The sequence below is a fragment of the Podarcis melisellensis genome, assembly GCF_964234715.1.
Source record: "Podarcis melisellensis genome assembly, chromosome: 5".
In the NCBI taxonomy this organism is placed as follows: Eukaryota; Metazoa; Chordata; class Lepidosauria; order Squamata; family Lacertidae; genus Podarcis; species Podarcis melisellensis.
In genome coordinates this window covers 63,277,409-63,295,622 of record NC_138537.1, presented here as the reverse complement: position 1 = coordinate 63,295,622, position 18,214 = coordinate 63,277,409, and the positions used below count along the sequence as shown (strand labels likewise).

At 41.9% G+C, this 18,214-nt stretch overlaps 1 protein-coding gene across 5 annotated transcripts in view; it reads right to left on the bottom strand.

The window, feature by feature from the left end:
* Positions 1 to 18,214, bottom strand: part of PLCE1 (phospholipase C epsilon 1) — a 141,355-nt gene that overhangs the window by 16,585 nt on the left and 106,556 nt on the right. For 4 of the 5 annotated variants that reach the window (XM_081913241.1, XM_081913239.1, XM_081913238.1 and 1 more), the window contains 16 exons: positions 17,749 to 17,911; positions 17,347 to 17,469; positions 17,115 to 17,251; positions 16,169 to 16,407; positions 15,040 to 15,101; positions 14,791 to 14,956; positions 13,471 to 13,578; positions 12,139 to 12,255; positions 11,874 to 12,032; positions 11,604 to 11,733; positions 10,567 to 10,608; positions 9,746 to 9,870; positions 7,513 to 7,630; positions 5,586 to 5,717; positions 3,202 to 3,495; positions 1,752 to 1,915 (listed from right to left, as the gene is read on the bottom strand). In XM_081913241.1, the coding sequence (XP_081769367.1) occupies positions 1,752 to 1,915; positions 3,202 to 3,495; positions 5,586 to 5,717; positions 7,513 to 7,630; positions 9,746 to 9,870; positions 10,567 to 10,608; positions 11,604 to 11,733; positions 11,874 to 12,032; positions 12,139 to 12,255; positions 13,471 to 13,578; positions 14,791 to 14,956; positions 15,040 to 15,101; positions 16,169 to 16,407; positions 17,115 to 17,251; positions 17,347 to 17,469; positions 17,749 to 17,911 (2,279 nt within the window). The remainder of the gene's footprint in view (positions 1 to 1,751; positions 1,916 to 3,201; positions 3,496 to 5,585; positions 5,718 to 7,512; positions 7,631 to 9,745; positions 9,871 to 10,566; positions 10,609 to 11,603; positions 11,734 to 11,873; positions 12,033 to 12,138; positions 12,256 to 13,470; positions 13,579 to 14,790; positions 14,957 to 15,039; positions 15,102 to 16,168; positions 16,408 to 17,114; positions 17,252 to 17,346; positions 17,470 to 17,748; positions 17,912 to 18,214) is intronic. The other variant, XM_081913242.1, reaches the window with a different exon arrangement.

The following is an 18,214-nucleotide window of genomic DNA, read 5'->3' as shown; positions in this document are numbered from 1 at the left end:
GAGCCATGCGTCTGCGGGCGAACTGCCCGCAAGCTCCGCTCTGGCCTCTGCCCACCGCCTCAGCCTCCCTACAGCTGAGGGGGAGGCTGCAGCGAGGCTCCACGCAGCGCGCCCTGCCATGGCTTGCCCCCATGGCACTCGCCCCTGGCTGCAGGACGCGCGCGCCGCCCCGGGCCCCTGAGCGGCTAGCTGCGCCGCTGCGCTGAGCGCAAGGAATACGTCCTCTCCGAGTTCGGCGTCGTCTTCGTGGGCAGCGCGAACCGCATCTCCAGCTTCGGGTGGAACTTTGGCCAGGTAGGGGGAAGCCTTTGGGCGGGGGGGTGGAGACCGGGGTGGGGAGGGGTTAGGAGAGACGCTACCGGCGCCGTCCAGAAATGCCCAGAGCAACTGGAACTCAGCTACGCGCACACATGCGCCCTCCAAATCCCGTTTCCCACCCCTTTCTCAAAAGAAGAGAGAAAAAATGGGTCCTGGGTGTGAAACCAAAGGACCTTTCCAGCTCCTCCTCAATTCCAGGTGTGGATGGCAATGCCTCGTGTCTCCTCCCCCGCGACCAGAGCACACTTCCTAGGCTGGTTGGACGGTCCCTGGGGGTCTTCGGGTTGCCATATTTTGAAGAGCAAAAAACAGGACACATTTGTCGACTTCTGCTTTTAGCTATGGATCAGTGGCCTAGCGTGGGGGGTGCAGGGGGGGCGGCCACACCGGGCGCAACATCTGGGGGTTAGTGTTAGGGGGCGCAAATCCACGGGTTAGGGGGCGCAAATTACTTGCATTGCCCCGGGTGCTGACAACCCACGCTACGCCACTGCGGCCCTGAACGAGCAGGAGAAGGAGCTCAAGTGACGCTGCGCGCTGACGTCACGGGGCTGTAATGGTGGTGTGCCTCGATATTTTTTTCATCAAACAAGTGTGCCTTTGCCCAAAAAAGGTTGGGAAACACTGGTCTAGACGTAGAGATGCACGCTAGGGTTTGAAAATGGGAACTAAACTTCAATAAAGACTTTGTACAGTTCCGCTGGCTAGCGTTGGTCTTCTGTGAGCTGGGACCTGGAGGCAGTCTCTGACATTATGCAAAACAGCAGCTGCTTCTGGGCAAGGACCCAAGTGGAAAACTGCCACACTCTTTGAGGCCAGATGTCCCCCACCCAGCATCAAATCCAAAAATATGCGTCTAAAAACTGACATGCACTTTCTGTGCTGCATCAAGTTTAAAGTTTTGTAACAACTGATGATCGTCTCCTTCCCTCTCCTTGGTCCCACATTTAATTGTAGCTGTCTTACTAGCAGTACCAGTAATAATAATTAGAAGACACATACAGTGGTGCCTCGCAAGACGAAATTAATCCGTTCCGTGAGGCTCTTCGTATAGCGGTTTTTTCGTCTTGCGAAGCAAGCCCATTGACAGCTTAGCGGATTAGCGCTACAGCTGTCAAGCGGCTTCCAGCGATCAGCTGTTAAGCGGCTTATCAGCGGAACAGCTGATAAGCGGCTTAGCGGCTTAAGAAAAGGGCGAAAAAAGCGGAAAAAACCCGCGGGGGGATGCGAGATTTTTTTCGTCTTGCGAAGCAACCCCATAGGGGAATTCGTTTTACGAAGCGCCTCCAAAACGGAAAACCCTTTCGTCTAGCGGGTTTTTCATCTTGCGAGGCGTTCGTCTTGCGGGGCACCACTGTATTAAAATTATGTCATGTATAGAGTTAACTGGTTGTGTTAGGCTTATTATAAGATTAATATGAGTTTTCACTTACTGTCAGTGAATAAATAGCTGGCTCCATATTGTCCAAATCTCGCTCTAAAGGACAAAAGTGTTGATACATTGGACAGTTCTTATCCCACAAAACAGGTGGTTTCATAACATACCCACAGCCACCATTTGCTTCAAACATTGCTGCATTTAGGTGAAGAGGGAGATCTATAGGTAAAGCATTCAAAGTGTTAACATTGCTAAGACTTGATTGTAAGATAATGCATTTTTAAAAGAACATGGTGAACAAATGTGCCGTTTCATTCTCGGCATGTACAGTTGGCTTCAATTAATTGCCAAAAGGCAACGGTAAAACTGAAAAACTAATCAAACTATAAGAGCTTTGAAGAAATAGAAATAGTTCACAAAAACAGATTACTATGGAGTTAAAGGGCTCTTTCGCACAATTAGGTTTTTCGCAATAACATCAAGCAAAACCATGGCTTAGGGAAAGCATGCAAGCATTCCCCAAAAGGAGATTGCTGTTGCTGCATTCCTCCACCAGTCCTCCTGCTGCTGTGAGCTAAGCAGAAGTTTGGCTTAACATACCATCTGAATTTGGGCTCCTGGTTTGTCTCCTTCAGGCAAACCACAAGCTGCAAACTCACTGGTAGCAGCACATGGTTTGTCCGAGGCAAGACAAAATACAAGTCCAGTTTTGGATAACACATGAAGCCAAACCATGGCTTAGCTCACAGCAGCAAGAGGACTGAGGAAGGAATGCAGTAGGCACAATCTGTTCTCTGGGCACTCACAAACGTGTTTGCACTAAGCCACATTTGGTCTAGTGTTATGGGTGAACCAGCTTATTATCACTCACATGGCCAAGAAACTGCGGTGATACACAATATAGAAATGACAGTATCTAAAACCAGCAATGGCCACTCCAGAATCTAGAAACATCAGTCCTATATACCTGAAGGGAGCATCTCCACCCCCATCGTTCAGCCCGGACACTGAGGTCCAGCTCCAGGGGCCTTCTGGCAGTTCCCTCATTGCAAGAAGTGAGGTTACAGGGAACCAGACAGAGGGCCTTCTCGGTAGTGGCGCCCGCCCTGTGGAACACCCTCCCATCAGATGTCAAGGAAATAAGCAGCTATCTTATCTTTAAAAGACATCTGAAGGCAGCCCTGTTTAGGAAAGTTTTTAATATTTAATGCTGTATTGTTTTTAACACTTGATTGGGAGCCGCCCAGAGTGACTGGGGAAACTCGGGGGCAGGGTATAAATAATAAATTATTATTATTTGTTTGGGGTTACAGAATGACGCATGCATTTGTGTGGATGCATGTGGTATTGTTTGAAACCACAATTATTTCTGTGAAACTTGAGTACCTCCAATGTATATTCATTTTACATCTATAAAAACGCCAAGCAAGGAAATGCAAGATACAATGGTTTTCTTGTAATGTTTCAAGCGCACGTTTCTTTTTAAGGAATGAGTATGCCCCTACCATCCGTTTGGTAGTTGAGTGCCACCAGCTGTACCCCATGTAACCAGAACAGAAGGGGATGAGGATTGGATGAGTCAATGCGAGTAGCGGCTGGGTATGTCCTCAGCAGCTGGCAGGTGGTATGTTGTATCAGCTTCTGAGAATATCGCCTGCACAAGCGCTTGGCAGCATTTTCATTCAAAGAGGAGATATGGTAACACCTAGGTGTCCTTATTATAGAACTGAGAGAAGTTGTTGGGCTAAGAGCAGGTGAAAAGGGCTCTTCCCAGATCTGCCGTGCGCTATCAAAGGCACCTAAAAAAAGAAAAACAAAGACAAGTTACAGGTGCACATTCTGGTAACACCACCTTGTCTTCCCCTCATCCCCAAGAAGAATATACTAATAGGAAACAAATGCATGCATGGCCACAATAGTAAGGAAATCTTATGCATCACCAGAACTCTAAAGACTTCTCTGCAGGGAATTCTGTTCCTCAGAGGAAAACCCAGTTTAAAAACAAGAGCCATGGATTCATAATTTGGAAATACTGCAGATCTTCAAATAAACTACAACAGGAGGTCTAGTTTTCTTCTCTGTGACTTAACTTTGAAAAAAAAAAAGATTTTTTTTCATTCCTATATATTGGTAACAGTAATGAGTTAAGCATTAGTAGAAGATAACTACCATGCTCCTAGCAACATGATCTGAAGGAATAGTGCAGCAACCTTGTGGAAGCTAAGCAGGTCTGGAGGCAAGGTTTTCTGAAAACCCCATATAAGCTGCCCTGAGTTCAATGATGGAAGGAAGGTGTAATATAAACCTAATAATTTAAAATAAATAAACCTGCACATGCTTACTCAAAAAATTAAAGCAGTGCGATAATGAACGAATCTCAGTGCAGACACAGAATTCAGGCAGATGTGAAGTTGCAAATTTCTGAACCGTGATTTAGAAATTTGGAGCGGGCTGCGGGATTGCGTACTTCCTATTCCACTCTTACCTCCTAACTAGAGCAAATATACCACTCTGTTTGCCTTAAACACAGTTCAGTGTAACATTGACCATGGTCAATGTTAATGAGGTCCTCCTACTTAATTTGTAATGGATTTGAAAAACATGGTAGGTGTTAGTGTAGACATGACGACTCCATTGTCTGGAGTGAGAGAAACTACAAGCCTGGATTTTGACAGCATGCAAAGACAAACCATGGCTTCACTAGCAGCAGCAACAACAACTGGACTATAGGAGGAGCATTTCTCTGGGAGCCTGCATGCTTGTGTGTTCATGGTTTGGCTTAGCATTATATGCAAACGGAAACAATGTAAAAGAGGAATTCAGACTAGAAGAAATAGAGGGGAGAATGCAGGAGTCCAGAGTTCACAGCACACTACCAGTTTTTTCATCATGGTTAAGGGATTGGTAGAGTTATGACTGCACCACACTTTTCATATAAAACATTAGCTTCTTTCTTTGGCAATTGAAAACTTTTCATTTTAGCATTCCTTTCCTGAAAAGTTGAGGGGGAAACACCTTAAAAGTGATGAAGGGCAATATCTATCTTGCCTTTCTATTGACATCTCAGACCTAAATGGAGAATATCATTCCCCTTTACTCAGAAATCACAACTGAAATTGATGGACTATGATGAAATGACTAAACTCACAGAAAAGCTTGGAGACAATGATAATGAGAAATTTAAAAAAGAATGGGAAACATTTATTGTATATGTACAAAAATACTGTAAACAAGTAGAAACATTGGCAGGCTTTGATTAAACATTTGCAAGCAGTTAAAAATGAGATCAAGGAAATTTGAGTTGAGATATTAAGGTTTGGTGGTAATCAGTTAAATATTGATAAAATAATGAGAATAAAAATAAGAGGTTTAATTACAATTATGCAGAAAATGGATACATTCACTGAACCAGAAACGGAAATGGTTAAAGAGGTTAAAGAACCTCCAAAAAGAAAGAGATGATGTTTATATATTGAAAAAAGTGTTAATGTCTTATATTTCAGTTTATATTTATATTTTGTGTGTGTGTTTGTTTCTGTTTTCTTTTTCAAGAAGAATAATTGTTGAAGTTACAACTGTAAAAAGCAATAGAAATTTATTTACAAAAAAGAAAAATGGTTTGCCAATTAGTAAAATTTAAATTACATTTAAATGATTACATTTATATTTCTTGCAATTAAACCCTGTCCCAACAGTTTATTACTTTACAGTAGGTCTTTTATTTACAGTGAGGTCATTGTAATTGTTGCACTACTAATGGAAAATTATTTCAAACCCTGAGTGCTGCATGTGCAGAGCAATACGTTTGATCTTTAACTAGTAGGTCTGCTATATGTGTTGGATTACACAGTCAGTCCCTGTGATTGGTAAAGGAAGATGCTGACTTTACCTTTTCCAGATGCTTTGGCAAGCATTGCTGGCTCCCCTGGGCTCAGCCTTCCAGGATTGTTGCCAAAAATGGACTTCCTGCTCTTTCTTTCCTTTCCTCTGCTAGAGCCAGATGGATTTAGAGTTGACAGACCTAATTCCATACAAAATAAAATAAATGAACTGAAAAACACAAGCGAGTGGGCATGATTCCCCCCCCCCTTTAAAAAAAATCAGTTTATTCTGAAGGCTTTATAATCTAATGCTAATGTCTTATGCAGGAAAACGCTAGTTTGTACTGCATACGTAGACAAGACGACGTATAAAATCGTACACCAATGTTCTAGTATGGATGTCTCTCAAAGGCATGTGAGCTTCAACGCAAACACTGAGCTCCCTCGCTTTCAAGAGCTTTCTCATTCCCTTCTGTTTGCAAGCTGAAAAATTGTGTTTGTGTATGAACTGCCTTGTTTGTGTCTTGGAGCAACACAGGAATCTTGATTAGGGCAAGAGAACACCGGGGCTTGGATCCTAACTTATAAGAGTTTGACTTGTGGAAATGGACTTTCTCAATCCCCTCCTGCCTTGCGGACCTTCTACAATAGAACTGCATACAGCAAGGGGAGGCAGCAGCAGAAAGGGCAAATTGCTGAAAAGTTCGCATAATAGGAAAAGCCTTCCCACTCACGGGGGTATCTTTGGACCCAAGCACATATGAACAGCAATTGTGTTGGATTTATTTCTGAAACAAGACGACAGGTGAACTTGTGCTTTCATCCCCACCGCACCATATGCAAGTAACCCTGCCCACGGAACTGCAACTGTGTAAGGACATGCATATGTGAAACAGGCTGTACACAAATACAGTCAGCAGAAATACCTATTTATCAATATGCTTATGCTGGGATCAACTTCTCCAATGAAAAGAAAATGGACAAAAATGCATTACAGTAGGAAGAAAAATTGCTGCTTATAAGCCTTATGCAACATTTCGCTATAACACAGCAGCTAAATAATGGAGCATTTCATTCCTCCACAGTGGTGAAGCTGAATGCTCCGGCACCAGGGACAGAGAGCAGGCGGGGTCGTGGCTGGCGCGTGTCCCGGGGGTGTGGTATGCCGCCCGCGGGGGTGTGACGTGCATCCCAGGGGCGTGACACCCAGTGTGTGGGGGGGTGCACGACACATGTCCGGGGGGGGCAGCCATGATGGTACCCTCCCCAATGGTGCCGGGGGCGGTGGGCTCCCCCCCGCCAGTGTTCCTCCATACAACAAAATCAAGACATGTCTGTTCTACCTAGAGTGGTATCCAGTTACGAACTTAATTCGTTCTGGGGGTCCATTCTTAACCTGAAGCTGTTCTTAGCTAGAGGTGCGCTTTCGCTAATGGGGCCTCTTGCTACCCCTGCGCCACAGGCACACAATTTCCGTTCTCTTCCTCGGGCAAAGTTCTCAACTCAAGGGAACTCTTCCAGGTTAGCGGAGTTTATAACCTGAAGCATTTGTAACCTGAGGTGTTTGTAACTCGAGGTACCACTGTATTTCTCTAGTACTTGTGCAAATCAATCCTTCCTTCTTGCCATGGGTTTTTCCTATAACCAATCCACTGTAGTATGGTTGGTTTTCTACACATTGTCTATACTTGCTCCATTCCAATTTACTGTTTGTGCTCCAATCCCAATGTAACTCACTCTTTCGGTTCCCTAATTGGACTAGCCCAACCTGCACAGAAATGATTAGGGGTGTGTGTAAGAGATAAATGGAGATAAATGGAGTTTGATTTCCCACAGGCCATTCCTTATTCCTATCAAGACACCTCTCTTGGGAGAAAACACTCAGAATCAAAGCTGGTTCTCAGCTGCCATAAAATGGGAAGCTAGAACCCAGGTTTTTTTCCTTTGTCATAGCTTGTTTTGGAACAGGTAATAATTAAGGCCAATGTAACTTACCAGGAAATTTCACAGCTTGGCAGTAGATGACAAGATCTGACAATTCTGGTGCTATTTGTCTGCTTTCTTTTTTATTTTGAGAAAGATAAAATTCTTCCCCTAATTCCATGTCATAAACCTATATATCGTCAAGTGAAAAAAGAAAGGATTTCATCATATTTAATATTGCAGTCTAATCATGAGCAATGTCACTTATATGGTAGAACACTGTTAATTTGCATTTATAGATGTCCCCAATCTTTTAACATTTCTTCTTCCCCACATTCAGCCACCACCCCTTCCTCTAAATCTACTTTCCACAGGCCAGCAGGGAAAGATTAGGAGCACTACTGCCTCTAACCTCTTAGCAGCTGGAGACAGGATGAAATTACCTTAGTGGAACAGGACAATCTGCCTGATCCTACAGTTCCCTTCTCACATGCTATACCTCCCTTTCCACCGGCCTCGTGAATTACATGTACTTTCCCCATTGCAACAACTAAATATTACTACACAAACATATGCCCGAGATCTAAAAACAAAACAGAAAAGTCTATGCTCACTTTATTGAAATAAAATCAAAAATATTTAACAGCAGTATTCCCATCTTGCCTAAATATATATACAACAGGGCAGTGTTGTGCAGTGCAGCACGCTCACAGAAAACAGGACATCTCAGCGTGAAGTCAAACCATCTGGCTTAAATGGTGAGTTTATTCTGGCAGACAAACCACAGTACTATTATAATTCTCCCCTGGAAAAAGGTTCTGCTAGTTCCAACATTCTCTGCACTTGTGTGTGTGTGTGTGTGTGTGTGTGTGTGTGTGTGTAGTCTCTATGGTAGAATTCATAGACTTCAACAACATCCACTAAACTGTATTCCAAATACTATTGTACAGGAAAATGCAGCTAATTTTGTGGGTTTTATGAAAGACATACATGCAGTGGATAAGCCTTGCAACTTCAAAATGCACAGTATTTAAAAAATACATGGCATTATAAATAACCTTGCAATCACCCACTTTACTTTTTATAAATTAAACAAAGGTCCAAAGTGAAGACACAGAAGAAGGCAAGGTTGTTGTTGTTGTTTAGTTGTTTAGTCGTGTGCGACTCTTTGTGACCCCATGGACCAGAGTACGCCAGGCACTCCTGTGTGTAAGGTAGCTTTAGCCCATTTATCAGCACAGCTCTTTCCAGGAGAATGAAGGCAAACTCTCTCTCTTTGTTCCCCCCTCCTCTTAGTGCATTCTGTAGCTGTTCTTTGCAGGAGATCTGGTTTGCAGCCACAGGTCTGCACCATCCATCTAAAGCACATGACTTCCCCCAAAGAATCCTGGGAATTGTAGACTTCTCCATACAGAGCTACAGTTCCTAGCACACTTAACAAACTATGCTTCCCAGGATTCAGTGGGGGATGACGACCATATGCTCTAAATTCAGCTGAGCCTAGTGTTCTATACACATAAATGCATGTTCAAAATATCACATTTTATCATGCCAATGGAAAGCAGCTGACTTGTAAGGAGAGGGGTTTCACTGGCTGAGATCATAGAAATGTAAAACTCGGCAACGGTGCCTCAATGGATAAAACGCTAAACAGACTGGGGAAAACAGCAGCTTAAGATGCAAGCAAAGCCAGTCCCACTATGAGTTTCCCTAGGCAAGACTCTACTTCGTCATACACATGAAGTAAATTGGGAAGGTAATATAAACGCTGAGCAAAGTGAAGGCCAAGTGGTATTTGACAAAGTGAGACTGAAAAACTTTTGTTAGGAAGGCAAAGAAGCTCTCTTGAAAACCAGGGAAAGTGTCCAATACTCAACCTAAAGAAAATCTACATCTGTTGAGCCATCAAAACACTGCTAAAAGAACTGGACATCAAATGAGGTACAATTTATTTCTGAGGTAAGAGAACCACCCTTATTTAAACTATGAGGTATATTTTATGAAACAAAAGAGGAAAAACCTCAGAGGTGCACAAGAAACACTCAATGGTGCAAACTTGTCTACTCAGAAGTATGTTTCACGGGGCTCAGTAGGTACAGCTTTGCAGCCTAAAACATTATTTTTTTCCTCAGGGGAAACAGAATGGCACACTAAACATGAAGGAAGGAGATCAGGGCATTTAAACGTGGATCTTAGATGCTACAAGAGGCCGGTGTGTTTTTTAATTTCTTTGTAAGTTTCAGTTCTAGACTACAAGCCACTCCCCGTATGGAAGCTTGAGAAAACAGATATGAACAAATACTACCTTTCCTTTGTTGTTGTATATAGCGCTTTCTGTTTTCTTTATTCTCTTTGCAGTTTCTTCGCTATATTCAAATTGAAGCTTATCTATGGTTAACTTATTCTCAGGTCGGTCTTCCAAAATGTTATCTGGAAAGTAAGCATTATCTGACTGAAGAGTTGAAAAGGCAAATTTTACTTCAACTTAATGCTTTGAGTAAAAGCAGCCAATATTATTCTGAATAATCAAAATATTAAACAGGCAAATAATTTCTCCTCCAATGCAATGCTCTTCTAAGTGCGAGTCAGTTTTTATCCTACCTTTTTGAGCTCAGCCAGTATTCTCTCAAGATGCAAAGCAGAAGCTGGTTTTCCACTTTAAACCATTTGTGGAATGATATAATAAATTAAGCTGCATCATCATCATTATTTAATTGCAAATGTTTTAAAAGTTTTCTGCCTCAAATTTTGTACTCAGCCCTGTGCATGAGACATTACTTTGCAGATAAGGGAGTGGGGGGTGACAGGGGATTGAAGTGCTTACTAAAAAGTTATTCTCATTGTTCTACCCAAAAGTATAACCAAATAGAAAACTATATTTGTGTATTTTAAGTCAACGTACATAAACGTGATTCACTAATCTTTATAGCTATAACCAAAGTGTATAAATAAGAAACTAGTGTGGAACATGCAAATATTGCGATCCTCAAAAGTAAGTAATGGAAAATTATAGAAATGCAAAAAATGTGTTTTTACTAAAATGTGAAATGCAAAGAATGCTTCTAAGTTGGGAAATGCAGTGCTGAAATTCATGCAGTTATTATGCTTGACCAAGTGGCCTTTTACCTTCCTGGCTGTTAGGAGCAGGAGAAGCATTAAGGACATCAGCTACAGGAAAACAGAGTCAGAAAGGGAATAAGAGTAAAGGAAATTAAGAAATAAAGCCAGAGAAATGAAAATTACATTCAAACTGTGTAGAGCTATCATCTTCGACACAAAAACTTGAAGAATTGCTGCAGGGATATAAAACTGAAAATGCTAACTATTAGAACACAAGAGTGTAAAGATGAGGTCAGACTTTATATAAACACATCTGAATCTAGGTTAACCCAGAATGGACATGATTTCATAGCGTGAGAATTCAGAAAACTCATGGAAACAGGCAAGATACTAAGTGTGCTTGAGGTCTGGCAGAGAATTTCATAATATTATAGATATATACTCAATGTACATATCATGAAACTAGCTGAAAAAGGCCCCAACTTGGATGAGCCAATGGGCACATACTATAATTCAAGGCGGCAGGAATCCAATAATACAACAAAATGTGCCTTCTGTTACTCTGTTTTGCGCTGTGTGTCTACCTATTCAGATAGAGTATCAAGTATAAGACGGGCACTATTTTCCTGGACATATAAAACATTCTTCCTAGCCATGGTGTTTTAATTTATGGTACTGAGTAGACTTTCTGAAAAGCTAAGTCCTTAGAACAAAAGCTGCTTTGTGTTGCTGGAATCCAGTTTAGAGCAGAAACCCAACTTTAAAATGTCCTTATTTCAGTACACATATCAAAACACATATCACCTTATGCAATAACAGAAATGATCGCTATGTTTCCTAATAATATTCTCACAGCTACATCACTATCATGATAAAACATAATTCCTTTCCCATCCCTTCCCATAAATCATAACCTTCACTTACTATTTAGAATGGATATGAAAGACAAAAAAAATGAGTTGTGTAGTGACAAATGCTTAAAAGTTGTAACTGAATAGGTTTTGGGGGGGAGGGGAGGCAACTTTAAGTGTAGTTATGGTTGAAACTGTGCCCATGCCATAAATCCAAAAAATGCAACCCTATTAGTAAGTATGTTTGTTTACCATCAGACAGCGACTCATAGTCATAGTCATATTCATCTTCTTCATCTTCTTCTTCTTCGTTAGCAGTGGAAGGGTTCCCCACATTACCACCGTTGCTCGCCTGAGCTTGCATGTATGCCAACTGATGAGCCTATTATATTAAAATAACATTGAAAAATACAATGGGAAATTCATTTAGAAAATGAATTGGGTAGCCAAGGGTGCAACTGACAATCCAAAAAAGGACTGAGTGTGGCAACTCTCAAATATTTTTTCAAAGAAAATTCACACCTTCTGTTTTAATATATCCACTGGAGTCTGGTGAGCTTTGAGCTTTTTGTTTTTAAGCAGAATCTTTCTTCGCAGTTGGTGGGGAGAAGGTAACATTGGGTCATCGGAAAAATCGCTTTCAAACAAAAATTTAGTCACCAGCTTTTCTTCAAATGTATTCTGAAACATCAGTTAAGATATAAAGTTATATAAACATGAGTTAAGTTATAAATTGGATCAAAATTCCTATTCACTCTGAATGGCATTCTTCTCTCTCTTAACCTACCTTGAAAATGTCAGCCATCTTTCGCTGCTGTGGCAAGGAACAGTGGTTCTCAATCGATATGATGACGGGCATGTCTGAGGTGGTGAAAGCATTGCGATCGATAGCTTCGACAACTTCCTGTAAGAATGAAAACCAAAACAGGACTACCTAATTATTCTGTGGCATTCAGGGCACATGCCATTCTGCCCCACAAATTATTGAAGGAAATCTAGCATAAAACATGCTGTCCCCAGACAGAAGGAGGAAAAGCGATGTGCAAGTGGGTGAAAATGCCCACTTGGAAGGTGGGGGTAAGGAACTTGTTCTCCACCCCTGTTCCAGACAGAGATAGTCTGACCATGTCTAAGCACATATTGGCAACCTCTGATTTAGGCCACTTTAGTGCACTGTATATGTTGGGTCATCTCTGAAGTCTATTCAGAAACTTCAATAGGCACAAAATATTGTTGCTAGATTGGGAGTAGGCTATACACCTCACCAGTCTTGAAACAACTGCACTGGCTCTGGGTCCATTTCCTAGCTTAATTCACAGTGTTATTCTAACCATAAAGCCATAAACAGCTGGATATTTAAGAGACCGTGTATTCTTGGATGAACTTGTCCCCAATATGAACATTCTCCTCGGAGGACATTCTGTCCCCACTACAACAGAAGTGAGGGGAGAAGGGACTGAGGACTGGTCCTCTTCAGCTCTGGCATTATGATTGTGGAATGCTTTCCCAATGGTGACTCTTCCTGACACCATGTCATACATTCTTGGTGGTGCCAAATGGAGAGAGGAGAGAAAGAGGGTGGATAAATCTCACATTAGAAATATTTCCATAGGAAATAATGGAAATTGTGTACTCGTTATGTGAATGCTTGCCTAAGGAACATTTTCCAGGGAATGCACAGTAAGCAGGACCTGAGTGTCTTTTTCCACAAGAATAATCTCTACTACAATAGACATTAGTAAGAATATAGTAAAGGTAAAGGGACCCCTGACCATTAGGTCCAGTCGTGACCGACTCTGGGGTTGCGGCGCTCATCTCGCTTTATTGGCCAAGGAAGCCGGCATACAGCTTCCGGGTCATGTGGCCAGCATGACTAGCCATGTGGCGAACCAGAGCAGCGCACGGAAACGCGGTTTACCTTCCCACCGGAGCGGTTCCTATTTATCTACTTGCACTTTGACGTGCTTTCGAACTGCTAGGTTGGCAGGAGCAGGGACCGAGCAACAGGAGCTCACCCCATTGCGGGGATTTGAACCGCTGACCTTCTGATTGGCAAGTCCTAGGCTCTGTGGTTTAACCCACAGCGGCACCCGCATCCCTAGTAAGAATATACATCTACCTTAAAAGGAATTTTCGTAGTTAGTGTGTGGCCATGATAAATTACAGGCATTCCATCATCACCATCCCAGCAGTCTAATTCCACACTCCGACAGCCTTGCAACAGAACCTGAAACAAAAAACAACAACAACATGGTGTTGCATTGCTTCTACAGAACCATACATTACTTTAAAGGGCTGAAGTTTCAAACTTTTCAGTGAGCATACTATAAATGACACACAAAGGATAGGGAGATGGAATACAGTGAAGTGCTGTAAAAACACTTGATCAAATTCCTGCACCACTGACAAGTGTTGTTTGAACAGTTTTCTCACAAAATAGGCTTCCAGTAAAACTACTGTATACATAATTCAACCTTCCTACATGTTTAACTGTTGAGCCCTATATTGATCCCTCTGCACCTGTGTTTAGTTAAGAAAGACCAACGTTACATAAACACACACACACTTAGTTGTGCATCTGCAGCATCTTTCCTAGGCAGCCATTCTGTGCAGGCTACCAGCAAAGTTTTCTTGTCCTCCAAAATATGCACATCTATTTGCACATAAAAGAAAAGGCTTAAAACACTATTTTTTGATGCTGCTAGATCATAGAAAATATATCCAAGTGGTTTACAACATTAAAAAGATTTTTAAAAACCGTACAACGAAAGTGCAAAAGCTAAAAACAAATTAAAAGCAAAAAAAAGTTAAAAACAAAAATGTTGGGCTCTGGAGGGTGGCTCTGTGGCCCCGTGCTAAATGCTCCTGTCTGTTGGTGAGGTATGGAAGTGTGCTGCTTCTGTAAACTCTTTTAAACATGATGCAACTCCATCATACACAAGATATAACTCAGCCCATGGAAAGGAGCACTTATTTTCATGTGAGTTACTGCCCAGAAACAATGTCTAAAATATTATATAATATTCCTAGAAGCAACAAACACTTTTCTGAGTAATGGTGCTGCTTCAAAGTCATACTTTCAGCAGAACTTGCATTATTCTGAATGGTGCTTTGACATTTAAATGAACCAACGTATTAGCTCAAGTCTTTCCTGTGGGAAAGTCTAATTTTAGCAGGTTAGATCAGACTGGCTAGTGTCTAAATGCTGTGACTCTCAAACCAACCCACCCTTTTTTGTGCCTTAAGAACAAAGCTTAAATATATTTTAAAAAGCATCTGAGCACAACTGTGCACACAAGCAGTTTTTCCCACAGATCTTGTTTTTCCTATGCTTTACAAGCAAGTATTCAGGACATTTAGGTTTAGAAAGCAGGGGAAAGGTCATGCTTTTTTTGACATTCCAAACAAACAAATTCTTGCAAAAAAATGAAAAAGGCACCTGGCTGTAAAGTTCTACTGAGGATTCTCCTTTAAGCTGGTGTCCCGTGAGATACGTATTGTGTGAGGACTCAATGTAGTAATATGACAGAGGGAACAGCAAATCTTCAACATTCTCTTGGGACTCGTTGTTCACGGATGCAAAATTATCTTTGTCCATCAAAAACCTAGAGATACAAAAGGCTAAAATTCATAAAAAGAAATGCAGGGCAGGTTAAGAAAATATCAAGGCAATCTTACAGGTGATTACCGTGCAAATCCTTCAAAAGACATCAGTCCCTGCTGGCACATATTGATGCTGGGTTCAAACTTCTGTAAGAGGCAGAACAGAAATGTCAATAAATGGACTAAAATAAATTGGCATTAAAAAAATGAAATGTATTTAGATGCTATACACAGTTTTGGCAACATAATTTATTCAAATCCAGCTAATGCAACACTGAGAATTAGGCATGACGGTGTCAAATTCAGGTCTTCAAATGCAGGTCATAACTCCCAGAACTATGGCAATGCCTCCGCCCTGCTGTCTCCTGGCTGCCAATTTATAACTAGGCCAAAGACCACTCTCACATGAGAAAGGAAGATACAGCAAGCACAGCTAATATCGGTGAGGGAGACGCTACCCACATTGGTCCAGGAACAAATACATAGCCGCAACAGCCCCAGAAGTCAAGCCCAGGAGGTTTATCGGCCAATCAGCCAGCAGGGGTGAGCTAGCTTCTCTCGGCTAGCCAGTGGTAGGGAAAGGCCAGCTTCTGAAGGAAGCTTGCAAACATTGACTTGTGCAGAAACACTTCACAAATTTATCGCAGGTCTCCCATTAATGCTTATAGTGATCCCTTAGTAAAAACTCCAGATTCAGCGTAGATGTCTTTAAGACCAACATCTGTGTGATGTCTGCATCCTCCTGGAGCTATCAGGGAGCGAGCTGAGTGAAAAGGTTATGTTAAATTGGTACACTGGTGAGATGTCGCCAGTTCTTCCCTTCCTAACAGGCTTGCTTGCAGATGTTTATTTCTGTGCCCAGTATGAGTTTTGGCCATGATTCAGCTACGTGCCCAAGTTTTTACTGCTGAAAACAATGGGATTTAAAAACACTGAACTTTAATTGAACTGGGGAAGGGCCATAGTTCACTCTCCGTATCTCAGGGTACAGCTGGGAATGTCCCATTCTGAAACCCTGGAATGTCACTGCCAGCCAGAGTCAACAATACTGATGGGCCAATAAATCTTCCTCAGTACAAGGCAGCTGTGTGTGTTCAATGTTCTCTATGTTACTGATGCTGCCACACCAATTTAAATATGGTGGTTGCTTCTGGTTATAAGAGAGGAATTAAGAAGCCCTGTGATTAGAATTCCTATAGCTTAGCATTACACACCTGAATAATACTGAGGATTTCATCATATGTGTAGTGTTCTCCTTGGCAATTTACTAAGAAGTCATTGAGTTGCTGGATGCCCACTCCAAATATTCCCAGAGATGTGCTCTCTACTCCAGTGCCATTAGTAACAATGCTTGCGGCAGCAATAGCGTCAGAAATTTGTCTCTGGTTGTCTGATAGCTGCTGTCTGCTCTTAATGAACAAGCCCAAATCAGATATGTTCCTAGTCAGTAAATCTGAAAGATAAAAATATGAACATAAATGCTTTATACGATGGTCAAACTGCTAGTTTTAACTTTAAAGTCCTAAATGGTCAAGGAACTTTGAAGGAATACGACTGAAGATTTATTCTCTCTCTCTCTTTCTGGAGATGCGTGTGGCGCTGTGGTCCAAATCACTGAGCCTCTTGGGCTTGCCAATCGTAAGGTTGGCAGTTGGAATCCGTGCAATGGGGTGAGCTCCTGTTGCTCTGTCCCAGCTCCTGCCAACCTAGCAATTTGAAAGCATACTAGCACAAGTTGATAAATAGGTACCGCTGCGGTGGGAAGGTAAACGGTGTTTCTGTGCACTCTGGCACTCATCACGGTGTTGTGTTGTGTCAGAAGCAGTTTAGTCGTGCTGGCCACATGACCCAGAAAGCTGTCTGTGGTCAATCGCTGGCTCTCTCAGCCTGAAAGTGAAATGAGTGCCGCATCCCACAGTCAAATTCGACTGGACTTAACCATCCAGGGGGTCCTTTACCTTTTTATTTATTCATTATTTATAGAACATTTTTAAAATCTGTGAAGCGCTTGATAAATATTTTTCTTTCAGCAACTGTTCAGTTAGGCATGCCACTGTTCATATCTTACAGAAATGGAGAGAAAGTGACATGACCAGCACCAAACACTTAGCTCCCAGGTTCAACTCCAACACACGACCAAGTCAAATTAAGTTATCTTACCTAAATCTGGCTGAAGTCCATTTGTGTTCTCATCAATCTTCAGGGAGGTATACAGTGGAACGGAATCAGAACCCAGTCGATTGCAGGGCACAGCGTATATGTCGAAAAGATCCTTCAGATCCTTGCGGCTTCGAACGCTGTTCATATATGATGCATTTTATTATCAATTCTTGTTAAAACATTGTTTTTTTAAAAAAAACTCTCAGGTGAGAATCAATAAAAGAGATTTTACCTGAAAGACTTGAAGAGCTCTACAAACTCAACAAAGCTCATGTTGCTATCGGAAACCATACAGGTTTGGAAGCCCTTCAGCCCCCCCTTTCCTCTTCCATGCCAGCTGCTGCTGCTCCATGTGCTAAAGAAATAAAGGTATGTAATGGAAACTATCACTGTGTCTGCACACACACACACAACTAAAAAAGCAGTCCATTAGTTTGCCAGTTAAAAGTAAGCCACTTATTGACTGCTAATGGGAAAAAACTATAAAGGAATTCCAGATGCATCTGTAGATTTCAGACACCTCGATCTCAACTTCGCAGCCAACACTCAGCATGGACTAAGGAGTGATCTCAGTATAGGTTTTAGAATTTCAGCACGCACAAAAACACACATGTTCAGTGATGCTTTCTCTTACCTGGATTGACCTTTTATTGATGATGACATCACAGGAGAAGACACCGGCCTGACAGGTGACGAGACCCCAGGTGTTACATTAGGTGGCACTGAGGTAATCAGGGATTGTGTTCTTCTGGAAGGCAGAGTGTTGGTAGCAGGAAAAGTCACCAGAAGGGTTGGTTCTAAGAAGGAAAGCAAATTTGTATCACTGTATTTACATGTCAATTATACCCCCTTTCAAAAAAGAAAAAAGAGCCCTATTAGAGCAGCAAAAACGAAACTCACAAGAAATAAAATATAGCTAAATGAATATATTTTACAACAGTTATCACCAGTTTATGAAAATATGGCCAAGTTTTCATGTTGCACAAAGCCATTCGTCAGATAGGAAATACTGAAGGAGAAGGCAACTGATTTTTAATTTATTTTCTTTGCAACTCCTACGCTTTCACCCAGGACTGGGTACAGAGGATAGCGATGTGGCT